This window comes from Hibiscus syriacus, unplaced genomic scaffold, assembly GCF_006381635.1.
Source record: "Hibiscus syriacus cultivar Baekdansim isolate YM2019G1 unplaced genomic scaffold, ASM638163v2 tig00111582_pilon, whole genome shotgun sequence".
NCBI classification, from domain to species: Eukaryota; Viridiplantae; Streptophyta; class Magnoliopsida; order Malvales; family Malvaceae; genus Hibiscus; species Hibiscus syriacus.
In genome coordinates this window covers 11,729,622-11,745,512 of record NW_024063126.1, presented here as the reverse complement: position 1 = coordinate 11,745,512, position 15,891 = coordinate 11,729,622, and the positions used below count along the sequence as shown (strand labels likewise).

The 15,891-nt window shown below is 31.7% G+C and overlaps 2 protein-coding genes across 2 annotated transcripts in view; both read left to right on the top strand.

Moving 5' to 3' along the window:
* The window catches only part of LOC120165318 (DNA-directed RNA polymerases II, IV and V subunit 11), a 29,746-nt gene that overhangs the window by 10,136 nt on the left and 3,719 nt on the right, over positions 1-15,891 (top strand). Inside the window, exon 2 of the mRNA XM_039174865.1 lies at positions 11,478-11,488. The gene's annotated coding sequence lies outside the window, so the exon portion shown is untranslated. The remainder of the gene's footprint in view (positions 1-11,477; positions 11,489-15,891) is intronic.
* On the top strand, positions 8,877-11,601 carry LOC120165317 (polygalacturonase QRT2-like). The gene is given in 9 exon segments (XM_039174864.1): positions 8,877-9,242; positions 9,318-9,449; positions 9,539-9,706; positions 9,793-9,813; positions 9,907-9,975; positions 9,977-10,197; positions 10,280-10,388; positions 10,798-10,914; positions 11,340-11,601. Coding segments are annotated over 9 exon segments (1,374 nt in total). The 5' UTR covers positions 8,877-8,933; the 3' UTR covers positions 11,568-11,601.

Sequence of the window (15,891 nt, the reverse complement as noted above, 5' to 3'; positions counted from 1 at the left end):
TGAACCGTTTGGCAAACAATGTCATTTCCTCATCATCATCATCATTATTATTAGAATCACTCTCATCTTTTGTGGATTTGAGAGCAACTCCAATGTTTTCTTCTTCTCCTTCTCCTTTGGTGTCTTCAACTTTATCAGGTCCACCTCATCTTCAAGCATCATCTCATGAGTGAGGAGTGAACCGATAAGTTCTTCAAGAGTTAAGGATGATAGGTCCTTATACTCAATGATTACCGTCTTCTTTGATTGCCATGATTTTGGGAGGGAGTAGACTAACTTCCTCACAAGCTTTTCATTTGAGATGATCTCTCCATATGATTTGAGACCATTGACAACGTTAAAAATCTATCCGTCATAGCTTTGATGTCTTCATTTGGTTCATCCTGAAATTTTCATAGCTATGCGTTAGAATACTAATTTTGATTTCTTTACCTCATCGGTACCTTCATGTGTGACTTGAAGCTTGTCCCATATTTCTTTGGCAGTTGTACATGATGAAACTCTTCCGTATTCATCTGGTCCAAGAGCACAAAAATAATATGGATGGCTTTGGAATTGAGCTGGAACATTCTTGTATCTCCTTCACTCCACAACCTTGGATGAGTGAGAGGCTTGATGTATCATTTTTCTACGGCATTCCATGCTCCCATGTCACTTGCTTGAATGAAGTACATCATTCTATTATTCCAATAGCATATTAGCCCCATTGAAGAAAGGAGGCTTGTTGACGGGCATCGAATTGAGACCGGAGTCGTAATTTGAAGTGGAGGCCATTGATGACTTTGTAATCGATGTAACGTTTCCCGAATCGACTCAAGAGGCGATTAAACCTTCAAATGAGTGAGGCTCTGATACCAATTGTTGAGTTAATCGATCGACGGAATCGGCCAAGAGGGGGGTGAATTGGCAATTAAAAAATTTCGTGGAAGCTTTTGCAGAAAATTGAAAGTAATTGCACAGCGATTTACAGTGGTTTGACTTTCTCAACAAAGTCTACGTCCACTACCTTAGCTATCCACACTAAGGATTTTCCAACAAATTCACTAATTTGTTCTTTTCTTTTGAGGCCAAAGAGATAACCTTACAAAATCCCTCAAGAGTATACCCCAACTCTTGAGAACACTTTTTTTCTCAAAGAGAAGATTACAAATTTGCAAACTTACAAGAAAAACCTCACAAGGTAAGATGTTTGCACAATTATAGAACAATAAAAGAACACTCAAAGATAATTACAAATGAGCACAAATGGTGTTCTTGAAAGCAAAATGAATATTTAAAGGAAAATTGGCTTGATTTGCAAAAACTTGGTGTTTGATGCTTTCTCTCTTGTTTTCTCTATGATTCTTTTGATCAAGGGCTTCAGAACTTGTTTAAATACACCTTGAATCACTTCTGAACGTTGGGGATAATTAATGAAGATAATATAGCCATTTTTTAGTGAAAACATTAATAAAACAACTTGGAGCGTGGGGGAATCGGTTCCCCCTCATAGGGAATCGGTTCCCTAAGTGTAAAATTCAAATATTTCGACCGTTGAACAGGGGGGAATCGTACCCTATGGGGGAATCGGTTCCCTCCGAGCATTTTGGAAATCTCGGAGCCAAACCATTCAGGGGGGAATCGGTACCCCCTTGGGGGGGAATCGGTTCCCTCTGAGGAATCTGGAATTTTTGGCTTTGAAATGGTTCGAAATACTTTGAAAGATTATTTTGAAATTGTTTTAAGATTAAAACTTAATTTTACACTTAAGTAAGGATTAAAAATTATTTTTAAAATATTTTGAGTAATGTTTTGATATTCGAATAATTATATCGAATATACTTAGAAAATCATTTTGGAAAATCTTAAAATTAATTTAACTTAATTTTTTATATCGAAATATCAAAATGTTTTCAACAGTTTTTATTAAGAAGAAAGAAAGAAAATTAGAAAGTTTTGGTTCAAAACTAACACTGAATATCCATATCATTGACATGCAATTCCAGAAACAAAAAAATTCAATATAAAACACACAATGCGAGCTAAAAATGGGAAAGTGTGAAAGATGAAAAGCTTACTTCCGGATAGCCTAAAAGAGAAAATAAATATCTTCTTGCAAGTGAGGGGATAGGATAAGAAATAAACGCAATCGGTGTTGCGTTCCAACAATTCTTCCTCCATTTTTTTCTTTGTAAATAAAAAACTGAAAGACAAGCACTGCTTGGGTTTACAATTTACATGGCGGAAAATTGAAGAACAAAAACCAAACGAGAGGCATGTGAGCGAAAGAGACTGAGGGTGAATGTGTTGTTTGGGATTTCATTATATTTGATCATCTGTTGGAAAATCTTTAACCACAAGGATTAAACGAAGAAATTATTATGTCATTTATACAAAATAATTTCAGCTTTGTTGGTGACTTTTAACAATGATACTTAATTCATCTTAGTAGTATTTGTCAACTCTGCATTTCTAACCCCATTTTTTTTTCTCACAAGCATTTCATCGAACATCTATACTTCGCCTGAGATGACCTGTATCTAACATTACACCTTGAATCGTTGATGATCTCGATAGTTCCTTGGTCGAGTCTTCTCACAATGGACCCTTATTCAAGTCAACATCTCTACATAATTCAAAGTTAGATTAGAATTTATCATTCATCCCCGACTGAAAAGTTACGCTGGAAATGAGAAGAGAGAATCGAAAAAGTAAATTCGAGATCGAAAAGGAATTTGGGGTTTAGAATGAAATTGATGATTGTGTTACAAGTTTTAAAAGTTGGGGGGCCTAAATGCAAGCGCCTGAAAAGTTTAGTGACCATATTGTAAATGTACTAACGGCAGTGTAACGGTATCAAACGGCCGGTTACGTCGAGGGACCATATTGCAAACGGACTAAATGTTGGAAGACTGTATTGTATGTTTTAAAAGTTGAAGGACCTAAATGAAAGCTTTAGAAAAATTTAGTGACCATTACTATACTTTACCCCTAAGACAATGAAACCAAAACAGTGCAAGTCCACCCTAGTACCATCCGTACTAATGACAAAGCAATTAAGGAAGTTCAATCGGCAACGTAAATTATGAACTCATGGAATTTGATTTCACGACATTAAGAGTTTTCGTTTTCACTAGACGCATTAAATATCGAACTGATCATGGATTCTCAAGCCCACAACAGTTCCAAATCGAGACTCTCATAATGTTCGGCCGACGAGTTCCAAGAACATCCAAACTTGGTTGAAATTTCAACCCACGAGTGTCAAAACAACGATTTGAGTTTTAGCATATGATTGCTTGGCTATATCTACCTCATTGATATTTAATTCACTTTTTAATTTAACCTCTAGATTTTTAATATAAAATTATTCTTAACTAAATATTTGGATGTGCATTAAATTAAAAAATGAAATATAAATCTTAACACTTAATATATTTTAAATTTATAAATAAAATTTTTAATCCTTTTTTAAATTTTTGCAAGAAGTTAATAATCAAAAGGCAAATTGCACCCCCAAAAAAAATCAAGGACCCAATTGCATATCAATGCAAAAAGATATACCCTTGTTTAAATATTAACTTTCAAATTTAATAAAATATTTATTTAACTTCTCAATTCCGACTAATTAAAATAGATGAACTAAATACGACTAAGCAAAACCCAACTCGACTCGAAAAATCGATCTTTTTGACTCGAATTGACTTCAAGTTGTAATTGCATAAACTTAACTCGAAAAAAGTTTTAAATTCAAATCGAGTTATAGAATAGAACTCGAATAGTAACTCAAATAACTCAAATTTTTTTTGTAATTAGTGCATTGATTTTTAAGTTTAAGTCAAGTCCATCGACTCTGTATAATATATGTATAATATAAATAAAAAAATATGAAGCAATATATATGTGTTGCATATAGTTATAGAAAATCGCTTAAATTATAATCACATAGTATCATAACATTATAAATATTTACAATTATATTTAAACATGACTCGATTCGAATTTTATAAACTCAACTATATTCAATTGGACTCGATTCAAATGTTATAAACTCGACTTAAAAAAATTAAATCAAGTTAAAGTTATAAAATAGGATTCGTCAACTCGAATAACTCAAAAATTTTGACTCGACTCGGTCGAATGCTCATTCTCATGATGAAATTCTTGATTTTCTAAAAATAGACGAATGAATTTTGTATTTAGATCTTATTAAATTGTACCCAATAAATTTCCCATATACCTTGCTCATTTTTTTCAACACTAGAGTCTTGATTGAACAAATCACTCTCTCTTAGTCCTGTAAACAAACCGAACGAACACGAACGGGGTAAGTTCATGTTCGTTCGTTTAACTTTAACCGAACAAATGAACGAACATGAATATAAATGAACGAAAAATTTATTGTTCGTGTTAGTTCGTTAAGGAATGTAGCTTGTTCGTGTCGTTCATGTTCGTTCATTTAAATGATAAACGAACACAAATGAACGAACATAAAAGAATATAATAAACGAACGTAAACGAACACAAATGAACGAAAATAAACGAACACAATAAACGAACGTAAACGAATACAAATGAACAAACGTAAACGAACACAATAAATGAACGTAAACGAACATAAATGAAAATAGATTTTTTTTTCTTTCCTAACAATTTTAGTATTATATTTTAGTTAATTGTTTTGATTTTTTTATTTGTATTTAAAATTAATTGAATTTTAAAATATTTATGGATATCATATTAAAATTTATTGGGCTTTAATATTTTAAATGAGTCTAGAGAGATTGTACTAAACATAAATGAACGCACAAAAACGAACATATTACCGAACGTTCATGAATGTAAATCATGTTCGTTCATTTAATTAAAAGAACACAAAATATTGTTCATATTCGTTCGTTTAATAAATAATGAACATAAACGAACTTCCCACCAAACAGTTCACTGAACGTTCGATTCGTTTACAGGTTTCCTCTAAAGTCCCGCAACATTTTTTCTCGGATTGATTGACTATAAAAAGGATAGATAAGAAAATTAGCATTTTTTTCTAGTAAAATATGATGTAATAATTAATTTTTCACGAGTTTTTTAAAATATAATAATTAATTGTAAAATATTTTTATGGGTGGAATTAAACCTTTGATTTTATAATTAATAAACGAGAGTAAATATAATAAAATTTTCTAACTACCAATAACAATTTTTTAATAGTCTAAGGTGATTACAATGTAGTGTATGCTCATTATCTTTCTTAAATATTGAAAACAAACATATATCCCACATACACAACTGCTCGAACCCATAACATAAAAGGAGAACAACACTCCCTTTAATTACTGAGATCGTTCAATATATTCAACTATCGATAACTACTATATGTGCATTAATAGGGATAAATATATGATTTTATATTAAGAGGTACGAACCTTTAAGAAGTTATATTAAAATTTTGAATTAATTGTATCACATGTCATCAAAGTATGGTTTTCATTTTAAATTGGTCTATAAAGTTTTATGTATTTCATTTTCATCCCTAAACTATGACTATCATTCTAACTCCTCAAACTTTTGAGCATTTCAATTTCATCCTCAAACTATGACTTTCATTCTAAATCGGTCCCCAAAAATTTTAAACATTCCAATTTTATCCCAAACTATACATATATACTAATCACATCTATTGTTAATAAAATCGTTAGACCAAGTTATATTATTATATATGTGTTTGAAAAAATTTAGGTTAAAATATGGTTGAAACTAATTACATGTTTGGATAAATTTGGGGATGAAATTGGAAGATTCAAAAGTTTGGGACCAATTTAGAAAGAGGGCCATAGTTTACGAATGAAATTAGAGTGTTCAAAAGTTTAAGGACTAATTTAGAATGAGAGTCATAGTTTGGGGATGAAATTAGAATATTCAAAAGTTTAAGGACCAATTTGAAACGAGAGTTATAATTCAAGACATATGATACAATTAACAATAAAAATTTAGACTATAAAATTTTAAAGAATGTAAAATTAAATCATTAATATCAAATATAAAAAAATCTAATTTTTAAGAATGGGTATGGTCTCAATACTCAGGACAGATGTATATAGAGAGTCCCTCCCAAAATTTTCGATATAATAATATTTTAGGTCTTTATCAATTTAAACTTAACTAAAATTAGATTTTTTTCCAATCTTATTTTGTTGATTAAATATTTAATAAATCTCTATTACTTTGAACTTTAATATTGTGTCCATCCCAATATTTAATCCTAACTTCGTTACTGTTGATATCTCTAGGTTTATCATTAATATCAAATATAAAAAATCTAATTTTTAAGAATGGGTATGGTCTCAATACTCAGGAACAGATGTATATAGAGAGTCCCTCCCAAAATTTCGATATATATTTTAGGTCTTTATCATTTAAACTTAACTAAAATTAGATTTTTTCCAATCTTATTTTGTTGATTAAATATTTAATAAATCTCTATTACTTTGAACTTTAATATTGTGTCCATCCCAATATTTAATCCTAACTTCGTTACTGTTGATATCTCTAGGTTTATCTGTGTATTAGCACACCACATGATTACACGTGCACTTTTGGCAAGTTCATTGGTCCACCATTGTGGGCATTGCCATTTCCAATTCTTTTAGGCATAAATTCATGTATGCAACCATTTTCTTTTTACCAAAATCAATAATATAGTTAACAAGAGGTTGGTACTTTTGCAAACTTTGGATGCTAATTCCATTACTTATCTAGTTTGCCTTTGAATTCTGTCAACTATTTAATTAGCATGCCACGCAACAAATATATAATTTTTTAACAATTAAATAGGTTTAAGATTACTTTATAAATTTTAGTTTGACTTCCCATTATAGATTTAGCATTAACATATGCATATAATTTCGTGGCAGTTAAGAGCAGTTATGGCATAATACTAACTGTCATTTTCATAATATATATACACATAACGGATCTAAAAATATTTTTGAGGGTAGACACACATAAAATCTAGATAGATACCATTAGTAAAATAAATAATTAACCCAAAAAATTCGAATTTCAAGATATCGATATATATACTGATGAATCTGATCATATATATATATATATGGAAAGCTGCGTATGCATGCATGTATAAACGGTGCTACTATTACTGGATGTGCGTTAGGTATAGTTATACAGCAATTGTTTTTCAATCTATTAGGTTATTTAATTTTGGTATTAGTCCACCTATATTTTACTTTTTTGTTGAAAACCGCCTGACCATCTCCGGCCAAAGCGCAGCAAATTAATTCCTCTACTTTGACTTGGACCTGCTGGTTTAGTTTTAACGAATAGAATAACTGATTATGTCAACACATGCATTGCAAATTACTAACAATTACTTTTGGTTTAGTTCTTGCCATTATCTTGGTATTTGATGAACCGAGAGTATAATATACATAATCAATAAATCACAAGATATCATTTGTTAAAAATAATTTACATGATCAGGAGGCGACAATTATCATTTGAAAAAAATTAAAATTACTCAGTATATAGCAATTTTGCCTAAATAAAGCTTTGGGAGAAAAATGATTGGTATAGGGAAGTGAAAAAATTATTTTTTGAAGTAGAGCAAACTGAATAATGTCGTTGAGAAGACACTAGAAGTATCCAATGTCTTCGGAAAGTCCGCCGTAACACACGACGTCTTTAGACTCTTTACCACCGGCGTTGTTTTAAACTTGAAGACTACAGTAGAGAGGGAGGCTAGCCATGGCAATTTGACAGGAGCTTGAAGACGACGTGTATTCCGACCTTTTTTTTGAGGACGCCAGGAACTAACGTCTTCTTATAACACTATTTTTTTAATAGTGTGGGGTGAGTATAATGTAGTATCTGTTCAGAATTTTTCTTATTCATTGACAACGTACATACACCTTACAGACGTAGCTAATCGAATTTGAACCTCGAAAAATAACACTCCCTTTAACTTCAGAGGCCACTTAATACCAATATCACGATTTAGAGAGAGAAAAAAAACTATAAATTAAACTAAAGAAACAAAAAACTCTATTATAAATTTCTCACACACATTTTTGAATTGGTCAAATTCTTCTATTATATGATTTAATTCTTGTACTATGTTTTGAAAAATTTTGTCTAGATATTTTTAAAATATTAAAATATCGATTAAATTTAAATAAATTAGAGAAATTTAATTAAGTTACATTCGCTTAAAATGTTTAAATAAAAAAAAAAAACATGGATTGTATAATTTATACATAATACAAAAACTAACAACAATTTTTTTATCATTTATATTTTCGAACACATTAAAAGCAAAATGAATATATGAATGATCGAAATTCAGTAGTTGATAAATAAGAATAAAATTAAACCATCATTAGTTAAGTTAATTTCCCCATTAGTTGACAATAAACAAATAAAGAAATGAGTCTGACTTCATCACCCATCAACATGTCTCTATAATTCTATAATTAATTTAATTTCGCAAAATTCTTAAGAAAGGTAACCTAATTTAAGATTAAAAAAATAAAAATGAACGCGACTAAAATGTATTAAAAAATATAATATTTTAAATTAGACGCAACTTAATATGTGACATTCTTTATAAAATTTTCGGTTGCAACCTTGCCATATATAACATTTTAAATTGCGTTTAACAACATTAAATTACGTTTAATCTAATCTTATATATTTTTTTATCAAATTTTAGATCACACTTATTTCTACCGTATTTAACCGTATCCTAATCCGCCACAAAGCAAACACCCCATTAATGTCCATTAGACATAGGTAATATTAATTGTGTCGAAATTGAACACCACCATCAATCTTGCCTATAAAAACAAGTGCACTTTATGACAAATTAACCACATCGGCTCCTTTCAAGTATTCAATCAATCTTGCTTTTTGTCTTTAATTTAGTCCAAAAGAAGTACACAATGTTCCTAAAAACTCATTGTCTCCCACTCCTGTTCACATTAATCTCTTTGTCATCCTGCTTTAGCATCGGCAGTTACATAAAGGACCCATTTCACGTCGATTTTGGTCACGGCCGTGCTTATCACCGCCTGACATCCTATCGTCCGTACTTTCCCACTTTTGGCCATGTTCCCAACGGACGGAACTACCGTAATCCCTACTCGGCAAACCGGTTCGACTACAATGCTAAAGTGCATGGTCCGACAACTCCAAAGATAGTCAATGTCGATGATTTTGGAGCAAAAGCCAATGGAGGAGACGATTCTCAGGTACTCATAGTTTCACTTTTTCGGGTGATTTGTTCTCCCTATGATGATCATCGTGCTATAAATTTTTCGACGTAGGCATTCGAGCAAGCTTGGAAGTATGCTTGTTCATCTTCTCAAGGAGCTACTATGGTTGTCCCTAAGCAGAAGACTTATCGTCTTAAGCCAATTAACTTCTCAGGGCCTTGCAAATCTCCTCTCGTATTGAAGGTGAGTTTTCCGGTATGCATGGTTCTCGGCGAAGCCGCACATCATCGTTATCGATTGTTAACGTTTTTCCTATGATTATAACATGATAGATCTATGGAACAATCAAAGCTACCGTGGATCACTCGGATTACGAAGATAATGGAAGACGATGGCTATACTTCGATAACGTTCAAAATTTACGAGTCGAAGGTGGAGGCACCATCGACGGCAGTGGTAGAACATGGTGGGAAAAGTCCTGCAAAATTAACGAAGCCCTCGTGAGTGATTTTTGTAATCAAAATCATTTGTACCAATCAATTAATGTTCAATATTAACAACTGATTTTGATTCTCCTGTTTTGCAGCCATGCAAGGAAGCCCCAACTGTAAGCCGGAATTTTATAAATTATCTCCTTTAACATAAAATCTTGCATTCGTTCCTGTCTACATGTATTAACGTTTGCTCTTTGCAAATGCAGGCTGTGACCTTCAATGAATGCACTAACCTGAGAGTAGCAAGTCTGCAGATAACAAACGCACAACAAATGCAACCTTACGTTTCAACAATGTGTGAACGTCGACGCGTTTAACCTTCAGGTGAAAGCACCCGGGAACAGTCCCAACACCGATGGGATCCATGTGACCGGAACCCAGAATATCAACATTAACAACTGTGTCATCGGGACTGGAGATGATTGCATCTCGATCGTGAGCGGCTCGAAAAATGTACATGCCACCGGTATAACTTGTGGTCCGGGACATGGAATCAGGTCTCGAGTTCGACACAAACAGTTTTCGAATTCAGGCACATTTTTAATTAATATTTTCTAATGGGAATTGTTCTATTTGCAGCATTGGGAGCTTAGGAGCTGGAAATTCCGCCGCTTTTGTGTCCAATGTAATAGTTAATAAAGCAACACTTTCAGGAACCTCTAATGGAGTGAGAATAAAGACTTGGCAGGTAACTAATTCGATATAAATTCATTTTTGACGTACTATTTTCGAGTCGAGTTTAAAAAATTCTTGTAAAACGATTGTGAAGAACAATTATCAAAACTGCTTTAATTTAATTGAAAAATGATTACAACATGCCAACGACTTCAAACAAACCACTTTCATTAGTTTTCCACTTGCTTCTTGACTTGCTATTCACAATTTGTTTACCTAAAGTTTCAACCATCGACCAAGAAATTCATTCATTCATTGCCTAATTCCAACGAAATTGTAAAGGTTTACAAATAAATATTCATTGCCTATATTAAAATATATTATTTCTAGTATATATGTTCGGAGTTTGTGATTATCTCTTTTAATAATATCTTCTCTGAGTATATATTATAATCTGTTAACATGATAAATTCTTATTACAGGGTGGATCGGGATATGCCAGAAACATTAAATTCAAAAATATTGTGATGAACAATGTTACTAACCCTATCATTATTGATCAGAATTATTGTGATCAACAAAAACCATGTCACAAACAGGTATTTTTTTCTTCTTCTATCAGTTAATAAATTTTAGAATAAACTACGTATTGAGTCACTCAATTATTCCCGCGATTTCATTTTGGTCACCTAACTATTTCTTTTTCAAAATCATTCTTAAAGTTACGTTTTGGTCACCCACCATTAAAAAATTAACTGTGATGTTGACGTGTCACTATAAGACAATGTCACATCGTCATTAAAAAAATAAAAATTAAAAATTATCGCGTTAGTAGTTCTGTTAGTTTTTTAACGGCGAGTGATCAAAATAAAACCAAAACATAACTTTAGGTGTGATTTAGAAAGAAATAAGTTGGGTGACCGAAACAAAACCACGAGAATAGTCGGTGACTAAATGCATAGTTTACAATAAATTTTAAATATATTAATTGTTTAGGTTGATGAAGATATATGCATGCATGCAGGGATCAGCTGTGCAAGTGAGTGACGTGCTTTACCAGAACATCAGAGGAACGAGTGCCTCCGGCGTGGCCATGAAATTTGATTGCAGCCGGAGCGTTCCTTGCCGGGGAATCTACTTGCAGAACGTGGCTTTAAGGGCTGAAGAAGAAGATAATACACAAGCTTCGTGTGCTAATGTTAGGTTATCTTATCGAGGAGATGTTTCTCCACCTTGCTCGTCACGGAATTAAGACAAGCTTATCTGTTCAACTATAAAATATGAAATACATTTATGTATAATGTTAATATATCAATCAAAATAGAGATATATTAATTGATCGAATAGTTAAAAATGTTCATGTTATCCTATTTTGTTGGAATTCAAATTTCTGACATTTAACTAAATGCATTTCATGTAGGCTCTATACTTAATCAAAAAATATATCAATTGAAATGTAGTAACAATGAAACTGTTGAAAGAGTTTGAACATTTAAATCAAATGATCATACTATAACTTTTCATAATCGAGTTAAGTTTGATTATACGACTGATAATCTGACAGCAATAGGCGGTGACTAATGGACGGTGGTGACAGAAGTTCATCGAAATTTAGTTCACACCTTGGCTAGTACAATAAGGATTGAGATTGCGGTTGTAGTTCAGATCTGGATACAGATCCATTTAAAAAATACCATGTTTGGTTTGACAGGAGCATAGAAGAAAATTTTCGAGATAATATTAGGGAGGTAATTGAGACGAGATAGATCGCAAGCTATTCGAGATCGACTCGGTTAAAACTCGATCAATTCTCGAATTGAATAGATTAGACTCGAGCTTGAATTCGAATTCTTAACGACCTGAAGCGAACTACTTGATACCCAACTCAAAAAGCTTGCGAGCAACTTGAAAAAATAATATATTAAATTTTTAGACTTTTTAAATTAAATTATTAATAATATTAACATTTATATGTTGTTCTTTTTATAAAAAAATTATAATATAAGACTTTCATGTACTTAAGATTTAAGTTCGAGTTTGAATTTAAGCTTCAATCGAGCTAAGTCTAAGAATATTTGGAGTTCAAGGCTTTTTAAGCTCGAGTCGAGCTTCAATTTTTTTATTTTGAATTGAACTTGAAAATTTTAAGCTTGCGAGCTTTCAAGTCGACTTGAGATTTAATTTTTTATTTCGAATTCAAGTTTAACTTGATAATTTTAAGCTCATAAGTTTTATATTTTTCGAATCGAATCGAATTGAATTGAATTATATATTTTTTGAGGTTATATATCAGAAAGATTAACGACAAACAAAAATAATCAAAAAAGAATGAAAAATAAAATACACTAAAATTTACGTAAAAAACCTAAAAGATAAAAAAAAAGAGATAAAATAAAAGAAATTCACTATGTAGAAAGAAGTGCAAGGTTTATTACAACTGTTACAAACTCTATCAGTAACTAACTCTCTTAGTAACTCTCTCATCAAAACCCTATATCCTATTTTCTATTCATAGGGAAAGGAAACAAAAGGAAACTTACATAGGAAGAATCATACTTTAACTGAATTTCCTTTCTTGATCAATATAAAAGCGATAGAATAATTAAAGTTTTAAACATACTGTACTTCATGAACTCGATCCAAGAAAAAATTGAAATGGAACTATTGTTAAAATCATACGTAAAGTTATGTTTTATTTCATTATGGTCACCTACTGTTAAAATATTAACATAACTCACATTTTTAATGATAATATGGAATTATCTTTTGGTAACACCCCAATATTACCGTTAAGTTTTTAAAAGAGAGTGACCAAAATGATACCAATACTAAATTTTATGTATGATTTAAAAAATAATAATTAAATGACCAAACTTGAAAAAATGTAATAGTTAGAATATTACACGTGTAGTTTACCCAAAATTAAAAAACATGTGGAAAAAAGTTATAAAATGCGAAAAGTTCATTATACAAAATGTGACACTCTCATACCGATGTAAGTGACTCGATCTGATCTGAGGTGTCACATTAGGGTCACCGGAATGACCTACAATAAATATCCATAAAAAATTTAAAATTTTTGTTAATCCATTTAAAACCGTAAAATAATTTATAGATAAAATATAAGTTCAGAAAATCATTTATATATTAAAATAAAATACTCTAATATCCAGTAGTAAAACAAGTTTCAAACTCGAATATAAAACAAAACACAACCTACATGCTCCCTAATTACATGCATCGTATTCCGCAAGCAACACAGGTAGAACTCTTTTACTGATGTCAGTATAAGCACAAAATCAAACTCTTTAACTTGAAATGGCAAGTAACAAAATGAGCTTTGGAAAGCTCAGTAATATAAAACTACCATATGAATGCAATAAGTCATCGGTATATGGTAAGGTATAGATTTCCTTAGTGGGACATACATTATCATATTCTATCGATGATTTCATATTTTATCGATGATTTCATATTTTATTAGCTAAGTCTTCAGTTACAGATAGGAATTCACGGTCTAAAGGAAATATTCAGAAGATTAAATTGAAGGGTCTAGTGTATTACAACAAAACAGAGAAATGTATATAAATCCTTTAAAAACATTAGTAGTTTAAAACATATTTTAAAACCACAGTAATACCCTCTAACCGAACATTTATATATAATTCTCCAAAACTACATCCATAAGGACTTACCCTAAGAACACAACAAATGAGTCATCCTGAAGGAGTACTTTGGGGCCTATGGGCCTACCCAAGGTCTCCTTAGGTCCGTAAGGAATTACCAACTTGATCAGAGTTGAACCTCCATACTCCAGAATCCTACCCATACAGTTTCCCGTAGAAATCAGATTGAGCAGTAACTTTAATATCAAAATCATGATACAGTTGAATGTTGTAAAATGACAATGTAGTTATTTAAATCACATGAATTCCTTCCATCTGTAAACCAAAATACAGTCCCCCTACTAAGGGAGTGCATTGGGGTCTTAGAGCATACCCAAGGAATACCTTAGGTCCATAAGGAATTACCAGCTTGATTAGAGCTGAACCTCCATACTACAAACTACCCAGACAGTGTCCCAATAAAACAGTTCAAGTAATAATCAGTAGATTTCATGATCCATAAATTAGGAATGATTATATTTCCAGTGAAAACAGGTAACCATAGAGCACATATTAGGTAGCCATAGTTCATAAACAGTAAACAAATACATCATTAAATAAAAATATCGAAGAGTTAAAAGATTCAGTTAAACAGTAACTTCAGTAAATCACATTTCAGAACAAATAAAATAATCATATAACACATAGGGAACACACTAGAGGATTTAGTGATTTTCCAAAGGTATTTGGTATTTATCATGTAGGAAACCATGAAACTTTTGTAAATTGATAGGATTCCAGAAACAAGATCCTTATAAAAAAAAAGGGGTTTGATAGCTAACAAAATCATCAGCCATTCGAGAAGTGATTTATCAAGATCATATAGTACTCAAATATTTTTCGGAGGCATTAAGTAGTCTGGAAGGTATTCAGAATCTTTTACATCAGAGTTACTAGAGATTTCAAAATATGATAAGAGTGATTTCATTATTCAGGCAATCAGAGGCATTTTAGACATTTTGGTTTCTTGAAGAATTCTTAGTAATTTAACCCAATGAGAGTGAAACAACAATTTATATTATTTAGGATTTATATCGAATTATCAGGATTTAGAGTCCAATTAAACTATCCAATCCCAACACCGCGATACTTTTCAATCATTCAGACCGAGGTACTACACCATTATTGACTTCTTAATATTGATTTCTCTAGTTGAACTGATCACCTTCAAAATCATCGTTGAATAGATCTTTAGGAAACGAACAGGTAGTCCAAAGGTGTTTATTTCATTTTTGTATTACAACGATATCAAAAGCTGTCGACGTACTTGATTTGGGGTTCTTAACCCTTGTGGACTGTACAACATATAAGTTCATCGGCGTTTCCAGACTTGTCCAAGTCATCAACTAAATTCCAGGTCATAGAAGGTACTTAGGTCATTTAATATTCAAGTTTATTATGGTCATTTCAGAGTTTCTTGAGTGATTCAGTCGTTTCAACGATTCGAATACGTACAATACTTACATTCAGTTCAACTTTGTCATATAATATAGTCATTTTACACTTCAAGGGTAATTTTGGACATTTTCTTCAATCCAGTCTTCCCATTTAATTCAATTTTCTGAACAATTCAAACATAAATAATACTCCCGATGTTTTAGTCTTTAGTTGTTTGTTGATAAATCAAGAATTCTAAGTCTTGTACCCTCTCGGATGTTAGGATATAATTAACAACGACTTTCCGAACAGATCAGGAATTTAACAAGTGAATCTATAGTTTGTCAGATTAAATACGAATTCTCAGGGTACTTTCACTATCATGGTCAGTTTGGACCATTTTTACCTCATATGGGTAATTTCGTAATTTCTTAACCAGGTGATACACACCGTATAAAGGCGGGATGGCTAAAGTGGAGGGCCGCTACTGGAGTTTTATGTGACAAGAAGGTGCCTCTAAAACTTAAGGGAAAA